Genomic DNA, 21,047 nt, shown 5'->3' on the forward strand with positions numbered 1-21,047 from the left:
GTTACTTAAAAAGAAAGAAAACACTTCTTCCTTTAAAAAAAAAAAGGAATCCTCATGCTACCAATTTTTCTCCAACATATTTCTTTATTCAGTGAAAAGCTTCAACTTTTCTCCCTGTATATTTAAACATATTCAAAACAGTCTTTAAAGTTTACTGTCGAATAGGAGACCGAAGTGCAATGTACCAGATCTTTCAAAGTTTCAGCCCTCAAACTGAGTCGAGGACAGAGATGGTGCCGTCTCAGGCAGACAGCTGTGGCCCATGGGAGAGCCTGACACAGGCCGCGCCAGCTCCTCGCCGCGCCCCCACCCAGGGCTGAGCCTCCGCAGCTCCCCACCCCAGGTGCCATTCGTTTTCCTCCGACCTGCTCTGGCCATAGCTAGCTCATACCAAAAATTTTAAAGTTCTTATATAAATCTCACTACTGCTAAATGAGTTAGAATCACTTACCTAAAAATCTACGAAGTTTCACCATATCTAAATGGAAGTACTCAATTAGTCCATGAAGACTAAATAAATGACAGGTTAAACTTACTAGACTATTTCCTAAAAAAAAAAAAAAGAGAGAGAGAGAGAAAGAGAGAGAGATTAATAGCTAACATAATTGCATCGTTCATCCAAATATGGGTTTTAAATATACACACAGACAGTACTAATTCCTGCTTTTTGTCTGTCTAAAATTCCCATCTTATTAGAACAGTTATGTACTTCAAATATCAATTTTTTTCCATTCTGAGAAAAAACTTTTTTGTTGTTTCATTTTTGCACAACCAAATAACCGGAAGATAAACATTTTTTAATAGACTGATTTTTTTGAAAAGACACCAAAATAATTAGAATCAATAGAAACTTTGAAAATTGTCCCACACTCAGTTTAAGTCGACTTCCCAAAGCACCTAAAACATGGCTGCACTTAACTACTTCCTAAACACACCCTGGACCACCTGCTTTAGCTAGACAGGGATGTCCCAGAGCAAGGTGCCTTGGCTACTGCCTTGTTAAGTGGAGGCTGTGTTTATTCTAAACACATAAGGCTAGTACAAGGGGTCAGTGAGCACCTCTACCAAGATCAAAACTCTGAACTCAGTTCTGGCCTCTCCCATACTTGCAGCAGAAAATCTGAGAGTTGCTTGGGGAAGGGGGAGGGGGGTGGAGAGGGAGGGAGGGAGGGAGTGTGTGTGTGAAAACCAGGCAGAATCTATCACTACAGACAATACTATCGAGCAATCTTATGTATTTTCTAGTGCAATGGTTCTTTCACTTTTCAAAATGCCCATTGCAAGCTTTCTCTACTCCTCAAATTTTCAACATACACATCCTATTCACCCCCTCATCCTCAATAGCCTCATACTTCACAGAAAAAAACACAAGCTCTCAAATTTCCCTTTCTTTCAAAAGCCAAGCCCTCTACCTCTCCACAGCTTCTCGGGAACCTTCCTTGGTCCATCATAAACATCTACCAATGTCCCACCACCACCCCCAGCCCCCAGCCCCACTGAATCAAAATACCCCTCCCTTCTCCCTTCCATATATTGTCCCAGTAAGATCAGCACTCAGACATGTTTGAGTCTCTTATCTTTGAAACCATGAAGAATCTCCCACTCCCTAGGCGCCCTCCAGTTCCACCCTCCACGCCCCTACACAGCGAGGTTTTCTGGTAGTGTTGCTACATGCAACGGGGATCACCTTCATGGTCAACTTCCACTCCTTTGTCACTGAAAACTGGAATCACATCAAGGGTAGAAATTAAATTTGGAAAAACTACCATTTTTATAATGTTTAGTTTGTCCTTCCAAGATACAACTCTCTCAATTTTTTATACTTTCCATTATATTTCTCAATGTTTTGAAAATTTCCTCTGTAGAACCCATAGGCTAAATTAACAATTAAATAGAGTATGTGTTTTAAAGTGGTATAAGCTCATAATTACTGCCAACATTTGAACAATAACAACATAAACATGATTCTAATATTTTTTTTAAATCTATGATTCTTACAAAAATGAATAAAAGACCTAACTAGTCCCACATTAAAAAATTTTAGTAATATTTATGAAGGATTATAAAGAACTACTGGGCTAAACTCATTATCTAAAACTGCCTAAACAGCTGTCAACAGCAGCCCATGGCTGAGGTAAGAAGTAAACTCCTGGAAGAATATTTGCACGGGCAACACTGTAAAGAATGTGGCAGCCCCAAAGACATTCTTTTTCAAAACTACCTGACATATCCACTTTCAAAGGGAGAAAAAAAAATTTCAGATCTTCTATTTTTATGAAATTAAACAATAAGATGCATTCAAATCCTGACAACACTCTACTGTACAAACATGAGCCCATGTGGTTTGAAAGTATTTGTGGAAAAGTGAGCTATATTGCTGTTATTGCAGTTACAACACGAACTTTTCTTTGGGTATATTCACAGATATTTCAGAATATATATTCAAAAAAACTATCCAATTAAAAAATGGGCAAAGGATCTGAACAAACATATTGATGGTCAAAAGACACATGAAAAGATGCTCAACATCACTAATTATCATGGAAATGCAAATCAAAACCACAATGAGATGTCACCTCACACCCGTCAGAACGGCAATTATCAAAAAGACATGAAATAAGTATTGATGAGAATGTGGAGAAAAGTGGAGCCTTGGGAACTCTTTGTGGGAATGTAAATTGGTACAGACACTATGAAAAACAGTATAGACGTGTCTCAAAAAATTAAAAATAGAACTACTACATGAATCAGCATGTAGTTATTTATCACTTCTGGTTATTTATCTGAAGAAATCCAAAACACTGCAGCGTTATTTACAATAGCCAAGATATGGCCTGGCGGGTATGGATCAGTGGTTGAATGTCAACCCATGCACCAAGAGGTTGCCGGTTGGATTCCCGGTCAGGGCACATGCCCAGGGTGTGGGCCTGATCCCTAGTGGGGGGAATGCAGGAGGCGGCCAATTGATGTTCTCTCTCATTGATGTTTCTATCTCTCTCTCCCTCTCCCTTCCTCTCTCTCTAAAATCAATACAGAAAAAATATTTTAAAAAACAAAACAATAGCCAAGATATGGAAGCAACCTAAGTATCTATGGCTAGACGAATGGATAAAGAGAATTTGATATATGTGTACGGAATTTTATTGGAATAATATGAAAAATGGAATATGATTCAGCCATAAAAAGAAGGAAATCTTGATATAATGTTGACAGCCACTCTGACAGGTGTGAGGTGATATCTCAGTGTGGTTTGAATTTGCATTTCTCTGATGATTAGTGATATTGAGCATCTTTTCATGTCTACCGGTCATCTGCATGTCTGCTTTGGCAAAGTGTCTATTCAGGTCCTTTGTCCATTTTTAAAAATTAGATTTTTTGGGGGTGTTGAGTTTTATAAGTTCTTAGTAAATTTTGGATATTAAGCCCTTATCAGATGTATCAGTGAATATGTTCTCCCATTCAGTGAGCTGTCTTTTCATTTTGTTGATGGTTTCCTTTGCTGTGCAAATACTTTTTAGTTTGATGTAGTCCCACTTGTTTATTTTTTCTTTTGTTTCCCTTGCCCAAGGAGACACATCAGAAAAAATACTGCTAAGAGAAAGGTCCAAGATTTTACTGCCTATGTTTTCTTCTAGAATTTTTATGGTTTCAAGTCTAACATTTAAGTCTTTAATCTATTTTGAGTTTATCCTTGTGTATGGTGTAAGAAGGTGGGCTAGTTTCATTTTTTTGCACATATCTGTCCAATTTTCCCAACACCATTTATTGAATAGACTGCCTTTACCCCACTGTACGTTCTTGACTCCTCTGGCAAATATTAATTGACCATAAAGGTGTGGATTTATTTCTGGGGTCTCTATTCTGTTCTACTGATCTATGTCAACAAATAACAAGTGTTGGGAAGACGTAGAGAAAATGGAACCCTCATGCACTGCTGGTGGGAATGCAGACTGGTGCAGCCACTGTGGAAAGCAGTATAGAGTTACCTCAAAAAAAAAAAAAAAAAGGAACTACCTTATGACCTAGCAATTCCACTTCTGAGAATATATACAAAGAAACCCAAAACAATGATTTGAAAGAATATATGTACCCTTATGTTCACTGCAGTGCTATTTACAATAGCCAAGATTTAGAAGCAGCCCAAGTGCCCATCAGTAGATGAGTGGATAAAAAAACTGTGGCATTAATTAATGGAATACTACTCAGCTGTAGAAAAGAAGGAACTCTTACCTTTTGCAACAGTGTGGATGGACCTGGAGAGTATTATGCTAAGTGAAATAAGCCAGTCAGAGAAAGACAAGTACCATATGATTTCACTTATATGTGGAATATAATGAACAAAATAAACAAACAAAATAGAAATAGACTCATAGAAACAGAGAACAGACTGACAGCTATCAGGGGGGAGGGATGCTGGATGAAAAAAGTGAAGGGATTAAGCAAAAAAAAAAACCCGCAAAAAAAAACACACGCGCGCTCGCAAAAACCAAACCAAACCACAACACAAACAACGTCACAGACACAGAAACAGCAGGTGATTGCTAGAGGGAAGGGAGGCAGTGGAGGAAGAAGAGGGTAAAGGCAGGACGGTGATGGAAGGAGACTTGAGTTGGGGTGGTGAACACACAATATGTAATATAGAATCATATGAAACCTGTATAATTTTATAACCAATAACCCCAATAAATTCAATCAATAAATAAGTAAATAAAATAAAAAGAAGGAAACCTTGCCATTTGCAACAACATGGATGGACTTTGAGCACAGGCTAAGTGAAATAAGTCAAAGACAAATGCCGCATAATCTCACTTATATGTGGAATCTAAAACAAAAAAGCTGAGCTCACAGATAGAATAAATTGTGTCTGTCAGAGGCAGGGTTGGGGGGCGGGTGGACAAAACTGGTGAAAGAGGTCAAAAGGGACAAATTTCCAGTTGTAAAATAAATATATAAATGTGTCTTGGGATTAACATGCAGCACGGTGACTAGAGTTAATATTCCGTCCTGCACATTTGAAAGCTGCTAGAAGAGATCTTAAAAGTTCTGGTCACAAGAAAAAATTTTATAACAATGTATGGTGACAGATGTTAACTAGACTTATTGTGGTGATTATTTTACAATATATATAAATATCATGTCATCATACTGTACACATGAAGCTAATAAATATAAGTCAATTTTTAAAAATGTATATTTTTTCTGTATATAGGTCATGATAGTGTTCTCCCAAAATTAGTTTCCTAGCCTAATGACACAAACGACACATTTCCAGGATCTAGAGTAAGTGTCAGGGAAGCTGCAGTCTAACGGTACAATACCCTCTTCTGCAATCTGGGCACAACACAGTGAGAAACACGTGTGACATCTTCCATCAAGAACTTTACAGGAACCGGACAAGAGCCCGTCGATTAAAGCGTACTACCCATAGCGAATCAAAAAGCTACAAGAAACATTTTCTTTTCATGTTCAGTTCATAAGATACCAACAGACTATTTTAATAACCGCGAATAAGAACACAAATCAATGAAACACTTCAAAACAAGTGATGCTTAGATGATATGTTAAACAAGAAATGGGCACACAAGAACTTATTCTATATGAACATGGAAACAAACACTTTCTTGGACAAAAATTATACTTATTAAAAGCTACCCTCATAAAAATATATCAAAGGACAGAAATGCCAAAGGTACAGTGGCCTCTGACAATTTTCAGAACATGACTCAGACGGGACCCGACAGGGTTAGGCTGCCTCCAGGTCACAGGCCTGGTGATGGGCGACCTCACACGCCCGGCAGCTTTCAGGGCTGACCAGGCGTATCTTGCCCTCTCATATACCCGCACTCGCGTCCCTGAGAAAGGAACATCAGCTGTATCCTACCAGACGCTACTACCTTCCTCCTTGCAGCAGACAAGCTGGGGACCAGATGTCTTGGTGGCAGTCACTGAGTTCTGCCTCCTCCCTGCCTTCCTCATAATAGCATTTGGAAAAATACCGGAGTAAGAAAAACAGAAAGCACAGGGTCAAAAGCAAGAAGGGAAAACTATACATTTGGAAACCGTGTACATATATCATCCAGAATTCATGTCAGGCTAAGCAGTTTTGAAAGGAAAGCAGTGCTAACTAAATAATGTGAGTGAAAGAAAGTTTCCTCTGATTTGTTTCCCAAGAATCTCTCTTCAAATACAGAATTTTTGTAACGTTTGGGTAGCTGTAGTTTACAGAAAAAAAAAATCTCTTTCTCTCTCTCCATCCCTTCCTCCCTCTCTATCTCACCATCTGTAAAATCATAGGTGGGAGCTAACAATTGACAGTTTCTACTAACCCCTAATAATCAACCCTAAGAAGAAACCATTCAGCCGTCTTCTCCACAAAAGGAATGAGGAGATTAAATGGACAGCACAGAGCTAATTAGCTAGTGTGGTCTCATGGTTTTTACTTCTGCTACCCTACACACATTCATCACCAACTCCCCTAACGAGTACTGTTAAAAAATAAAATTTAGCCCAGCCAGTGTGGCTCAGTGGTTGAGTGTCACCCCATGCACCAAGAGGTTGCCGGTTTGATTCCCGGTCAGGGCACATGCCCAGGGTGTGGGCCAATGCCCAGTGGGAGGGGCGTGTAGGAGGAGGCCAGTCGATGTTCTCTCTCGTTGATGTTTCTCTCTCTCCCTCCCCCTTCCCCTCTCTCTAAAAAAAATAAAGGGAAAAAATGTTTAAAAATAAAATTTAGAGAAAAGTCAACTATTCCAATGAGTGACAAATGTTCCAGTAGACACAGGCTATGAACTGTTAGAACGTACAGTTTTATAAGGCTAAACCTTAAAGGTATTAAGCGTGGCACTGTTTTTTCCATATTATCCTGAAATGAGCAATTCATGCTGCGTTAGGAAAGGGGCATTTCCCGGATCTAGAAGAAGCTGAGCCACCTGGTACTTCACTACCTGTATTTTCACAGAGGCTGAAAGGAAGGACTGCTATGCAAAGGATATGAGCCTTTCCTGTGTGGACAGCCCAACGTGGGGGCGGGGAGAGGAACGCCACACTGAGTCACCAAAGGGCAATGGAGAGGCGGGAGAGAACTAGAAAAGGGAAAAACAAAGGGAAGAGAAGCAGGAGGGAGGTATGCTGATCAGGCAAACTTCACTGTCTTTACAATTTTGCCTATTTTCTGTCAACAGTCAGAAGACAAACAGACGGTGATTACAAAGGTATTTCCACTACACATGTTTCACAGCTCAGAGAGGGAATAATGTAGTGATAGTAAAAAGCTAGATCCACATTGATCCTCAAGATGAATAAAGTATTTGCTTATCTATTTTCTATAGTTGGCTTCCTTACAAAAGGAGCCTTATTCCAAAGTAAAATAAGAGAAAAAGAGGATGATTTCAGAGGACAGCAGTGAACCACAGATGCACTTTATTCTGAACAGTCAGGACTGGCTACCTCTCAGTGTGCTCTCCACTCTGCTTTACTTATTAAAAAGATATTTAGATACAAGGGACAAAGTCTAGTGGAACTACATATAGCACCATTTTTTATGCCAAAAAACGTACCCTAAATAAAACTGATCCCCAAAGACAATAAGGTAACATGAATCCTTCCCCAAAACAAAAAACCTTGGGGTGGGCTGGACAGAGCAGAATCACCCTCCCCAGATTCTGATAAACCCCATGCAGGAGCTGCAGCTCGTCCCCTGCCCATCAGGGGGAGCAGTGCCGGGGCCTCACTGCAGCGACCACACACTGTCTCTCCAGTGTGCAGAGAAGAAAAGCCCGAGAGCCACAAAGCTGGAAGAAAGGATGTCTCTCAGAAAGTCAGTGATCTACCTCATCTCTGCAGCTATTAAAGCTGGAACACAATCTCAAAAGATGTCACTGTAAATGGCCACAATCCAAAAGAAACCAAAACAGAAAAATCAAGAACATGAGATAATAATGTTCACTTGGGGTTATAATAGTAGCCTTAATGAGGAATGGCTAAGTGATGGCGATTGATTTTTTGACTAAAGGTAAGAGCAATAATCAAAACTAAATTGACAAGATTAGTCCGGCCAGTATGGCTCAGTGGTTGAGTGTCAAGAGGTCACCGGTTCGATTCCCGGTCGGGACACATGCCCCACATGCCCAGGTTGTGGCCCAAATCCCCAGTGCAGGGCATGCAGGAGGTGGCCAATTGATGTTCTCGCACATCGATGTTTCTATCTCTCTCCCTCTCCCTTCCTCTCTCTAAAATCAATAAAGAAAAAAATAAAAATAAAGAAACTTATGAGATTGAAACTCGGCTTACAGATCAGTCATAAAGAGAGAAAATTATGCTCTTCTCCCTGCCAGCAGAGGGCTCCAGACCTAACTAAATGGAAGCAGCAACCCACCAGTGGTTGTACCATCAATGCAGTATCTAGAGAATACATTAATTTGAGTAAGTCAAATTCTTCACTTACCATTTGTTAGTCTATCAAATAGAAAGATATCAAAATTCCAATTTCCAACTTTTCCCAGCATACACTGAAATGAAAACCAAACATTCCTACTGTAATTTAATTTCAATAACACTATCTTTTGTAGATGGTTCATAGAGAAGTTAATGAAAATGGAAAGTGATTGATTTACTGTAAGAAATGCTATATATATCATCATCCTTTTAATCATGACCTTTCCAATTGGCTCCAAAAAATGTCTAAAGGAATAAACTCCATTTGAAAAAACAAATTTATTTTGTTTCCCAATGAATAAATGTATAGGTAAGGTTAGTGTTTTTTTAAACTTATTCCTATACTCCCACAAACTTCAAGAACATAATTTAACATCACAGAAGTGTGGTTCATATGTTGCAAGGTCTAGAAACTAGATTTTAAAAATCTAGTAAAAATAAGTTGTAATAAGTGAGTACTTACTATATTCCAGGTACTGTTAAAAGTGCTTTACTCGTCTTACTATTCACACCAACACTATCAGGTAGGCACTGTTTTCAATCCTCATTTAGAGACGGGGAAACAAGCAAAAAGTAACTTACTTGCCCAGCTAGAAAGTAACAGAGCTGGGGTCTTAAATCAGGTGTCTGATTCTGGAACCTAGGCATGTGACATCTATATTATGCTATGCTTAAATTATGTTATTCAGTTTTCTTGGAAAACACTCCCAACTTATACGTATTTATTTATATTCTTTAAACATCCTTATGAAATAACATTTACTACATTAATTTTTAGATTAAAGTGTATTTCAACCAAACAAATCCTACAATGACCTTAAAAATCAGATTATATAGATTGTTATATTATTAAACATAGATTATTATATATATTTTTAACTTAAAAATAAAGTCCACAAAATTTTCAAGAAAAAAATTGTTTCCAAAAGTTCCTTGTTGTATACATTTATGAATAGATCAACATAAGCAATACCAAGACTCTTGCTAGTAGAGATTGATTATGAGAGTACTAACAACCAATCATACACAGACCATAATATTATTCTATAAAGAAGACCTTGTGAACTTTTTTGTTTTTGTTTTTGGTACGTGCCCCTAGCGGGAACTGAACCCGAGACTCTCTGGTCCGCAGGCCGATGCTCCAACCGCTGAGCCAAACCGGCCAGGGCCCTTGTGAACTTTTTAAAGTTTAAAGGTGGCATGGACATTTTCCACTGATTTCTTTCATCAAACAGGGAAGCAAGTCTTTTCACCTTAATGATATCGTAAAGGTATCCCAGCCCTATCTACACAAACTTACAAAATCTGGCCTATAAATATTAAGATAAAGAATAATTTTTAAAATATAGAATGTAAAATTATTAAAAATCATCATTTGGTCAAAAATAAGCTCATCTAATCTCCAACTTCATTAAGACATTTCTTTTAAACTACATAAAGAAAATAATGCTCACAATCACTGGGTTTAATTAAGAAACACCTAAATCCTCAAAATATGTCACTGATGCAAGAGACAATGAAGATCATTTGGCTGAAAGTCATGAGACATTCTGTTCCTTAGGTCACAGTTTCCTTAGCTATTTAATACAGAAATTAGATCAGATAATCCATATTATTCTTCCCAGCATTAAGAGTCTTCTGATCTTATAGTTTAATGTTCTATTGCTCTACTTGTTACTTAATGTTATAATAAATAAAAATACTTTCATTTATTTAGTTACTTCAGAAATTTCCCTTGCTCTATAACACCTAATCATAAAAGAACTGCCCTGACTTAATAAATGGGTTCAACTGATTTTCACATACAAAAAAAGGCTCTATAAATCAGTATCAGATGGGAGAAGAAGGCTTCATTAAACTTATCAAAAAGTTAACGTTTCTTGAAAAAGTTATACACACCTTGGCTTGTCCATTATAATCATCATCTAAAATGTTTAGAGAATTTGAAACAGTAGTACCACGAAAAAAGCGTGATGATCTAAGATACCGCTGGAAACTCAGTAACCTTCTGATATTCCTTGCAGACACAGAAACTTCAATTTCAGATTGAGCTGAAATAAAAGAAGTAAAAGGTGACTACAGCAAGTCAAAACTGTGTATATACTATCTTGTAATACCCCCTTTTAGTTATATACAAATATATTTTTAAATTAATCATTACACAACAATTCTAGGAGAGAAGAGGTACTTTGTATTCCTATTAAAGAACTAAAAATGAAGGGGTGAGGCTGTATTAATAATCAGCTTCTTTTATTAACTTCCAAGAATGATCATTTCTCAGTCTATGGCTTCAATACACTATAAACACACTGTGGAACCGAAAGACAAAATCTAGTTGAAACTATGCTTCATATTGAGAAGCCAGGTCCCAAGTTACATTTGAGACTTTAACAATTACACAATTAAAACATCTCAAATCCTAATGAGGTATCCTTTCAATTATTTCCTTAAGGTAATTTTACTCAGAGGACTGGGAAACGGAATAGAGAATAAAGCAGTCCGTATGCTGTAAAGGACAGGGATGAAAACCCTGTGATAAAACCTCCACCAAAGATGTGGTTCCATGCTGGACACTGACACGTTCTCTGTCAGTAAGTCTATCAACCATTTTAGAATAAACCAGTTTTTTTGAGCAACAGATTAAATAACAAACTTGTGGTAAAAGCTCTCTCTTTTTTATTAAAAATTTTTTTAAAAATTTTAATCCTTACTGGAGGATATTTTCTCATTGACTTTCAGATAGAATGGGAGGGGAGGAGGGAGAGAGAGAGAAACATCGATGTAAGAGAGACACACTGATTGGTTGCCTCCTGTATAACTCCAACAAAGGCCGGAGATCAAACAACAACCAAGGTATGCGTGCCCTTGACTGGAATCAAACCCACGACTCTTTGGTCCACAAGAGGACGCTTTAACCACCAAGTCTAACTGGCCAGGCTAAAATTTTATTTATGAGAGAGAGAAAGAGAGAGAGAGAGAGAGAGAGAGAGAGAGAGAGAGAGAGAAATCAATTTGTTGTTCCATTTATTTATGCATTCATTGGTTGATTCCTGCATGTGCCCTGACCCGGGATAAAAACCCACAATCTTAGCATATGGGGACAACGCTCTAACCAATTGGCCAGGGCCTAAAAGCTATCTTGTAGGGGAAAATGTTATCTTTAAATTCTAAGTCAGTGAAATGTTCACAATATAAAACACATGAAAATGAGGACCAGGATAAGCAAATCAATCTCTCATTTTAACTTCCATGAACATAGAATAACCAGGTGAAAAGGCAGGTAATTAAACATATTCTCTCTTGTGTGCCCAGTCCCTAACTCCTGTATTACCCTGTGTTTTCTTTTCTACAAAATAATGGTGATAATAAATGGGTGCCGGATTAAATGAGATAACATGTGCAAAAGGAAGATACAAGTAGGTATTAAACAGTGGCAATGTAGATGCTAAAATGCATGTTGATGCCATTGCTTGTCGTTATGCTTCTGGGTAGTTACTGTAAGCTCCAAATCCGATCATGATGCTCTAAATAAAAGTATTCACTGGCTGCTATTATCTTAAAATGAACTCCATCTCCTTAGCCTGGAAGAAAAGGATCCATGTTCCAGGGTCTGGCTTGCTCCAGACCCGACTCAGGGAAGCACACCTGAACATCCACCCACACACACACTCCCTACCTAAGAGAGATGGGAAAAACTTCCTCTGGGTTCTCCAAGTTGCCTGTGCACACACCTACGAGACTGCTCCTGATATCGTACTGTAATTGCTCATCCACCTGTCTCCTTCAACAAATGATGACCTCCAATATAGGAACACACTATTGTTTTTTTTAAATCCTCACCCGAGGACATTTTTTTTTTTTTTTATTTATCTTTAGATAGAGCGAGAGGGGGAGCAGGAGGTGGGGAGGGAGGGAGAGAAAGAGAGAACATCGATGTGAGAGACACATGGAGTGGTTGCCACCCACACGACCCCAACCAGGGCCGGGGACAAACTGCAATCATGGTACGTGCCCTTAGTGGGAACCAAACCCAGGACTCTGGTCTGCGGGCTGACGCTCTAACCACTGAGCCAAACTGACCAGGGCAGCACACACTATTTTTTTTCACCTCTGTATTCCAAAGCTGAAAAATAGTGCCAAGTAGTTATGTGTAAAATATACTGAATAAATGTTGAATAAACACATACTGTTTTCAAAATCTATGGTGAGTTGTGAGGTTCCCATATACTCATATAAGGCAGAAATAAAATAATGCTCACTGTTCTGTGGTTCACTGCTCTCATTTTCATTCCGTGAGTGTAAATGGAAAGTATCTAGAACAGTTGTAGAGTTAAATTTAGATATAGACAATGTAACTCATATTAAAAGGACTAGAACCAAAATGCAAAACTATTAGTATTAAGAGATTATGTTTGAACCAGAATTAGTATGTTTGAGGAAATGAGGGCAGACCGAGTTCAGTGAATCAATGTTCCCAGTGCTTCACAGAAGTACCTCACTTAGCCCCCAATAATGTCAAAATATTAGCTTCCACTTGACACACGAGAACGCTGAATCTACAAGAGATTAAATAACCTGCCCAAGGTAATAGAGCCAATATAGGATGGCAACTGGATTTTTAAAAACAGTATTATTTTTTAAAAATATGTTTTATTGATTTCAGAGAGAGGAAGAGAGAGACAGAAACACCGATTGGCTGCCTCCTGCACACCCCCTACTGGGGACTGAGCCTGCAACCAGGGCCAATCAAACCCTTGACCTCCTGGTGCATGGGTGTACATGGGATGATACTCAACCAATTGAGCCACACTGGCAGGGCAACAACTGGATATTAAAACACAGATCTGTCTGTTTACAAAGGCTATGCTCACAGTATTACTCGTAAGTTTTCTTTTAATATCTCTACTGTACTGTTTAACTGTTTATTATAAAACTTCTGTGTACATAATCATTCAGAATTGTCATTATTTAAATGCAAGTATGTGCAAAAAGAAACAGAGAGAGAAAAACTGATTTACAGGAATGCGTATTTAATGTGACCCTTTTTAGTCTTTCGCTTAGAAAACAGTAGATCTGGAAAGAACAGAGTGGAATGAAGTGAATATGTGGGGAGCAGATGAGATCTAATTAATATAAGACTAGCACTGCTATCTCTGAATTTATAAAGTACTTTCCAGTTTTACAAAATGTTGCAGAAGACATGTATTCTATTCATTATGGAAAAGTAACCTAAAAGAGTTCAAGGTCATGAACATAACTTCATGAGCATCACTTCAATTTATCTTATACACAAAAGGTAACAACAATTTTATCATCAGCAATTACATTACACTGGGTGCCCACCCACATATACACTAATAGTAGAAGCACTGCTTTCAAATTACATGTCCAAACTAATGCATCTTCAATTAAATGTGAGAATCTCTTTGGGAGGATAACTGCATAAGATCCAAATAATTAATGAGCCTCATTTGAAGGGAAAACCCAGCAACTTAATCCACCATGCTAAGTCCCTGTATCAATACGGCGGGATTCACACCGTCAGTGGTTAAGACAGCTGGCAATGTCTGGGAGCCAGGACTCTTCCCCCAAGATCATCGTTGTACCCTCCCCGTCTTACTCTTATTTTCTGGCTGACTCCTGACAAGTCACAACTTCCAGATGTTTCATTTTCCTTAACTGAAAAAAACTAACCATAATTCATGTCTTTTTCCTGTTTCACAGAGCCCTGAGTTGGGGCTCATTATTGAGTTCTGTTTTGATCATATTAAGGTGAGAATGAATATTAGACATTAACGCAGGGGGAGTGCTCACTCATCATAGGAGCCCAAAACCTTCCAGCAAGTCTAATTCTGAAAATAACCTACACAATGGGATAAACAGACTTTCACTCAATGACAGAACTGGCCTTGATAATTAGCGATTATTTCACAGACAACCTAAGAAAGGACAGAGAACCTGTCCAGATGAAACGGCAAATCATCTAGAGAGGTGTTCTCTTCACCTAGATGGTCTGAGGAGCCTACACCTAAAAAGATTACATTATGAAAAAAGAACTGAAAATCCCACAAGACTTTGCAGAGATGGCAACTAAAACTACCTCAAAGCACTGCCGGAGATTTAATAAAGGACCAGAACGCAGGGGAGAGGGAGGTATATTTGATTTCTTCATCAATCTAATTTTTGAATATGTAATGCACTCACATGCTTCAAAAAATAAGCAAGAAGGAAGGAGGAAGAAAAGAACAGTAAAAAACCTCACCCCGCCCTGGCCGGTTTGGCTCAGCGGTTAGAGCGTCGGCCTGCGGTCTGGAGAGACCCGGGTTCGGTTCCCGCTAAGGGCGTGTACCTCGGTTGCAGTTTGTCCCCGGCCCTGGTTGGTCGTGCGGGTGGCAGCCACTCGATGTGTCCCTTCACGTCGATGTTTCTCTCTCTCTCTCTCTCTCTCTCTCTCTCTCTCTCTCTCTCTCTTCCTCTCTCTTCCTCCCACTCTATCTGAACAAAAAATGTCCTCGGGTGAGGATAAAAAGAAAAAGAAAAAAACAAACAAACAAAAAAACCTCACCCCTATGAGGCCCCCTTCCAACTGACCATAAGCCCCCCCCCAAAAGATCATCTTTTTCTTTTTTTATCCTCACCCGAGGACATATTTTTTTTCATTTTTTGTTCAGATAGAGTGGGAGGGAGGGAGAGAGAGAGAGAAACATCGATGTGAAAGGGACACATTGAGTGGCTGCCTCCCACATGACCCAACCAGGGCCAGGGACAAACTGCAACCGAGGTACATGCCCTTAGCGGGAACCGAACCCGGGTCTCTCTGGACCACAGGCCGATGCTCTAACCGCCGAGCCAAAATGGCCAGGGCAGATCATCTTTTTCTTAAAGTTCCTTGTGTATCCTCCCTGAGTTTTTTAATCTAACATATGGAAACATCATTCTATACTATTTTTCTACTACTTTTACCTAAATGCATCTTGCTTTTTATTTATCTTAGAGCTATCTCCCAAAGAATACCTTCCTCATTCTAAGACTGTAAAGTATTCCGTCATATGGATGAACCATAATCATCTATTCAACCAGCCTTCCACTGAAAGGCTCTGCTACAACTTCACAATGTGCAAAAATGCCTTCATTTTGTTAAATATGCTTACAGTTCTATTTGTTTAACAGCTTTAAACATCATCCTTTAACTTTTGTTATTACTCATGAGGAAATCACCTTCTATCCCATCTTCTTGCCTCTTCCGCTTCCCATGTTTGTGACTTTTCAGAGCACTCTGGTTTTCTTTCTCTCTAATCCCCAGTTTAATTTTAGATTCAGCCCCAGACTAAATACATTCAATAGTTAAGTCTTTTTACCATGGCTTCCCCAGTTATCTTTTGTTTGCTAGGTTCATTCTTTCATAGTTTCCTCAAGAAGGATTCATGAAAACAACGTATCTCATAACCAAATATTCTTGAATGGTGGTCGTTGTACTTAAAGGACAGACTGAATATCAATATGCGGTATAAATTCATGGCCCTCATTTTTCTTCTTTGAGTTTATTTGACGGTATTGGTTCATTGTCTTCTCGTACTGAATGCAAAATCTGAGGCAAACCCATTATTTTCCCCTCAGAAGTGACTTGATCGTTTTGCATGGCCACCCACAGAATCGCTCTTTATCTTTCAAGTCCAATGACTTTGTTAGGACAGACCTCGTGTTAACCGTTCTGGGTCATTCCATGGTACATGGTGTGTTCTTTCAACATGTAAATTTAAATCTTCTGTTCTTTCTGAAAAGTTTTCCTTAATGTTATCTCGAACTATTTTAGCTTTTTATTCAGAGATTCTAGACTGTTATCCTGAAACACCTTTGCTTGTCTGCTATATCTCACATGTTTCCTCCAAATCTTTTAAACTGTTTTGTTTTCCCATTTCTATTCTCTATGCTCATTATCTTGTTTAGTGCATAATCTACCTTATATTCCTACCAAATGTCATTTCTGAGATATACTGAAACATTCGCTCACATTTACGATTCATGTTTCAACTATTTTTGTTGTCTTATTATCTTTTCCCTGAGTTCTTGAAGTTTTACTTTACAGTGAGTTATTGCTTCATTTAGTTTTTAAAATGAGCAGCAGAAAATCTAGAAATTTTCATCAGTTCGAAGGCAACATTTTTCTGTGAAGTGCTTTTCAATCACTGTGAAGTTCTGCTGTTCTCTTCCACTGTTTTGCTTAATTAAGTACCTGATGTGCCTGTTTCTGTTTTAAAGAGTCACTACTAAATGGGCTGAATTTTCCTGGGCTAACCCTTTACACCGCGTTCTTAATGCAAATGAAAGTGAAGTCTTAGGAGAGAGCAGAGAAGCTCTCTGGGTTTCACTACCCAAATGGCTCTCTCCTTCTCTGCCAAAGAGGCAGACTGCTTCTTACAAATGTGCCTCTGCTATTTCTCTAAACTGGGCCCAGGGGGACTGCACCCACCTCTCCCCTCAGCCCAGACCATAGGCCAAGTGTGGCATGTAAAATATTTAACTTTGTACTTTAGCGTGAGTCCCCTTGATATAAGGCTAACCTTCATTCTTCTTGCAAACAATTGTGTAACATTCTTATAACTAAATCTTTGAGTACTTCCTTACTGATACCCTTAAAATAAACCCTCAGAAGTAGAATAAGCATATAGGAGCACATGTCAGTGACTTCTAAACACAATGCCAAACTGGAGACTACATTTTCTAAAAGAAAATTAGAACTGTCCTAGAAGCTCTTCCAAAATATGGTCTAAGGAAAGGAATCAATAACTATAAATCAAGGATGAAGCATGATGTGAGATCATTTAAGATGGAAATGTTTAGTTCCTTCAGGTCTGGTCTCCCCTCCCCCCAACGCTTTCCTTTTGTGCGCGCACACACGCACACACACACACTCCCTACAATGATTCGAGGTAATATTCTTATAGTGAAACAAGCAAGTACAGGTCACCACAAAGAAGAGTATTGAGTAAGTAATTAGGAATATATAAAAGAAGGAATTGGGAACAGAAAATGGTGACTGTAAGAACTTAACTAGAACTTTCATTTAAATAATTACTAAAAACCTCACCTTCTGACCATGATACATAAAATCTGACCCTATTACTAATATCATCACAAACTCATTCTGTAATATGAGATACGTCATTATTTATTTCATAACATACCACACAACAGATAAAAGTTGTCTTCTCATTGAAGCCCAGCTTTTGCCAGGCTAGGACTATTTAAGTCCCAGGCTTGTTCTAGTTTACATGGTTACCCACATTCCAACCCAGCTTAGAAAGCCAACAGGCTCCGTGAATTAATCAAGTTACTATTAAAGAGCTGTTGGCTCTGCTAGTTCTCTTCTAAAATATCACATTACCTCACGATGTGACCATGAACAAACTGATCAGCCTCCACCAAAACTAAATGAGCAGCGTTACTTAATGATAATGGGAATTACTTCCAGTCACCCATTCTTAGCTTCTCTGAGCCAAAAAAGTGAAATGTGGGCTAGCAGGCAAATTCAGAAGCAATGTTTTTCTCTTGCTTTTCCCTCCTATTGGAAAGTGGACAGGAAATACAGGCAATAGGTTAAGGAAACAAAAGGGCTGAAGAATCGACACCTTCCTCCCAACTCTCCCACAGACTCTCTTCTCTATTATCCAAATGGCAGGGCAGAAAACGTCACTAATATTTAGTTTTAAAACACGTGACTACTACTTGCTTTAATGGTCCACAAGAGGGAGCCCTCCAGTCACTGGGTCTGCCACCTTAAAATCATAAAAATCATTTTGATGCGTATAATTATAAATTACCCTTGGAGATTGTTTAAAATTAAAAAAAAATCAGTGCTGTAAAGTTTTAACTCTAGTCTAGGGCAATGTCATGTTGAATAATAATTGAATAAAAAATCTGAAGACCTTCTATATTCTAACCTCCCCTTTCTTTAATTTTCCTCAAAAAGAACAGGAGGAGCCATACCTGAAAGCTTCCCGTTAATATGGAATGAGTACATTTATCTCTATTTATGAGAAGTTTTCTTGGAAGAGTTTTTACATTCAGCATGTATGGATAAATGGGGGAGGACAGTGAGGTGCTCAGAGCAATGGTTTTTAGTAAAGTAGCACACACTGACATGTACAGGCAGTAGAGCAGAAAGGATACAGACGGGCTTTGGACTCATGCACCTGAATTCCCAGCTGTGCCATTGTTACTTGTTCTGTGACACTGGAGAAATTATTTAAGGGTCCTGATCCTCAGTGTCCTCACTACAAAATAAGCCTCACAGGACCGTTGTAAAAATTAAATGAGATAATCATGTAATAGGTCTTTTGGAGCAAAAAATAAAGTTAACTTTATGCTATAGTTACTATACATATCAAATATATTCACTGAGGTATGATGCCATATTAATTGCAGATTCAAATATTTTTATACACATAACTGCAGCTATTTACAAAACCAAATTTATTCTTCATGACAGTACAGCTTCAACCCAAAGACCACTGCATACTTTTATGTACTACATACAGAAAATGCACACATTTAAAAGGCTTCAAAATATGCATATAATCTCATTACTTTAAAATGACTATATAGACAATCCAAGCTTTATTACAAATCAAAGAAATGAGTTATTTATAACCTAAAATTAGATCAGTGTGAACATGAGGATAAACTGTATAACCAATATTCTTTACCTTAAGCAATTCTAATAACCTTAGTTTGCAGAATTCAATGTTCATTTTGACAGGTTTGATAAAATAGTCAATGTAAAATCCTTTTAAAGAACATTCCGGTCAAGATGGCGGCGTAGGTAAGCGCAGTACTGCGTCCTCCCACAACCACATCAAAGTTACAATTAAACTACAGAACAACCATCATTTAGAACCGCCTGAAATCAAGCTGAATGGAAGTCCTACAACTACGGAATTAAAGAAGGAGCCTCATGGAGACTGGTAGGAGGGGTGGAGGTGGACGAGCTGGTCCCACACCCACTTGGGCAGATAAAATCAAGAGGATACTTCTGCTGGGAAGGTCCTCCCTGAGGACTGAGGGGTCCCCGTCCCACACCAGACGCCCCGCTCAGGGTTCCAGTGCCAGGAAGAGAATCCCCATAACTTCTGGCTGGAAAAACCAGCGGGAACTGAGGCTCAGGGAGGCTGAAGCGGCTGGAGCCCCAGGCAGCTCCCTAAAGGGCCCGCGCACGGACTTATCGGACTCTCTCCCTCTAAGCTCGGAGGGGAGGCAGCTCGAGGGGCACCAGAGATATACAGGGAAGAACTGAGCTGTTTGGCATTGGAGTGAGGGCTGGAGAGGGGGCTTTCTCCGGGACAAACCAAACGTGCTGTTAGAGGCCTTTGTCCCTTTGGTGAGCCCTTCCCTGGGGAGGCAGACAGCCGCCATATCTGGGACTCTGGCAACCTGGCTCATACTGGTTGCCCCGCCCTGGTGATTCCCTGAGGCCCCGCCCCACGCAGGTTTCAGGTCCACTCAAGCTGTTGCCAGTTGCTTAACCATAGGATTGGCCTATCTTTGATCCTGCTTCAGGTTTTCCTAAACTCTTTCAAACAAGCAGCATCTGGTCTCATACCTCTCGTTAAGTAATACATAGAAATGAACACAGGGAGGCAGCCAAAATGAGGAGACAAAGAAACAGGTCTCAAATGAAAGAACAGAAAAATGTCCAGGAAAAGAACTAAGTGAAATGGAGATAAGCAACCTAACAGATGCTGAGTTCAAAATACTGCTTATAAGAATGCTCAATGAATTCAGTGAGAACCTCAGCGAATTTAGTGAGGGCCTCAAGAGCATAAAAAAGGACCAGTCAGAAATGAAGGAGGCACTAACTGAAATAAAGAATAATTTACAGCCCTGGCCAGTTTGGCTCAGCGGTTAGAGCGTCGGCCTGCGGTCTGGAGAGACCCGGGTTCGGTTCCCGCTAAGGGCACGTACTTCGGTTGCAGTTTGTCCCCGGCCCTGGTTGGTCGTGCGGGTGGCAGCCACTCGACGTGTCCCTTCACGTCGATGTTTCTGTCTGTCTCTCCCTTCCTCTCTCTCCCTCCCACTCTATCTGTACAAAAAATGGAAAAATATCCTCGGGTGAGGATAAAAATAAAAAAAAAATAAAAAAAAAAAAGAATAATTTACACAGATTCAATAGTAAAGTACGTAAATCCAAGAAGCAAACGATCGATGTGGAATACAAGGAAGCAAAAAACACCCAATCAGAACAGCAAAAAGAAAAAAGAATCCAAAAAAATGAGGATAGTGTAAGAAGCCTCTGGGATAACTTCAAGTGTGCCAACATTCACATCTTGGGGGTGCCAGAAGGAGAAGAGAGAGAACAAGAAATCGAAAACCTCTTTGAAACAATAATGGCAGAAAACTTCCCTAACTTGGTGAAGGAAACAGACATACAAGTCCAGGAAGCACAGAGAGTCCCAAACAAGATGAACCCCAAGAGGCCCACACCAAGATACATCATCATCAAAATGCAAAAGGTTCAAGACAAAGAGAGAATCTTAAAAGCAGCAAGAGAAAAGCAGTTAGTTACCTACAAAGGAATTCCCATAAGGCTGTCAGCTGATTTCTCAAAAGAAATTTTG

General features: G+C 39.2%; 1 protein-coding gene across 4 annotated transcripts in view; it reads right to left on the minus strand.

The window, feature by feature from the left end:
• PDE7A (phosphodiesterase 7A) overlaps positions 1-21,047 on the minus strand; it is a 112,624-nt gene that overhangs the window by 14,617 nt on the left and 76,960 nt on the right. For 2 of the 4 annotated variants that reach the window (XM_036263985.1, XM_036263984.1), the window contains exons 4-6: positions 10,333-10,484; positions 8,444-8,507; positions 452-547 (exon numbers count right to left, since the gene is read on the minus strand). In XM_036263985.1, the coding sequence (XP_036119878.1) occupies positions 452-547; positions 8,444-8,507; positions 10,333-10,484 (312 nt within the window). Of the gene's footprint in view, positions 1-451; positions 548-1,687; positions 1,724-8,443; positions 8,508-10,332; positions 10,485-12,692; positions 12,747-21,047 lie in introns of all 4 variants that reach the window. The other 2 variants (XM_036263981.1, XM_036263983.1) reach the window with 2 other exon arrangements.

The sequence above is a fragment of the Molossus molossus genome, unplaced genomic scaffold, assembly GCF_014108415.1.
Source record: "Molossus molossus isolate mMolMol1 unplaced genomic scaffold, mMolMol1.p scaffold_m16_p_16, whole genome shotgun sequence".
NCBI classification, from domain to species: domain Eukaryota; kingdom Metazoa; phylum Chordata; class Mammalia; order Chiroptera; family Molossidae; genus Molossus; species Molossus molossus.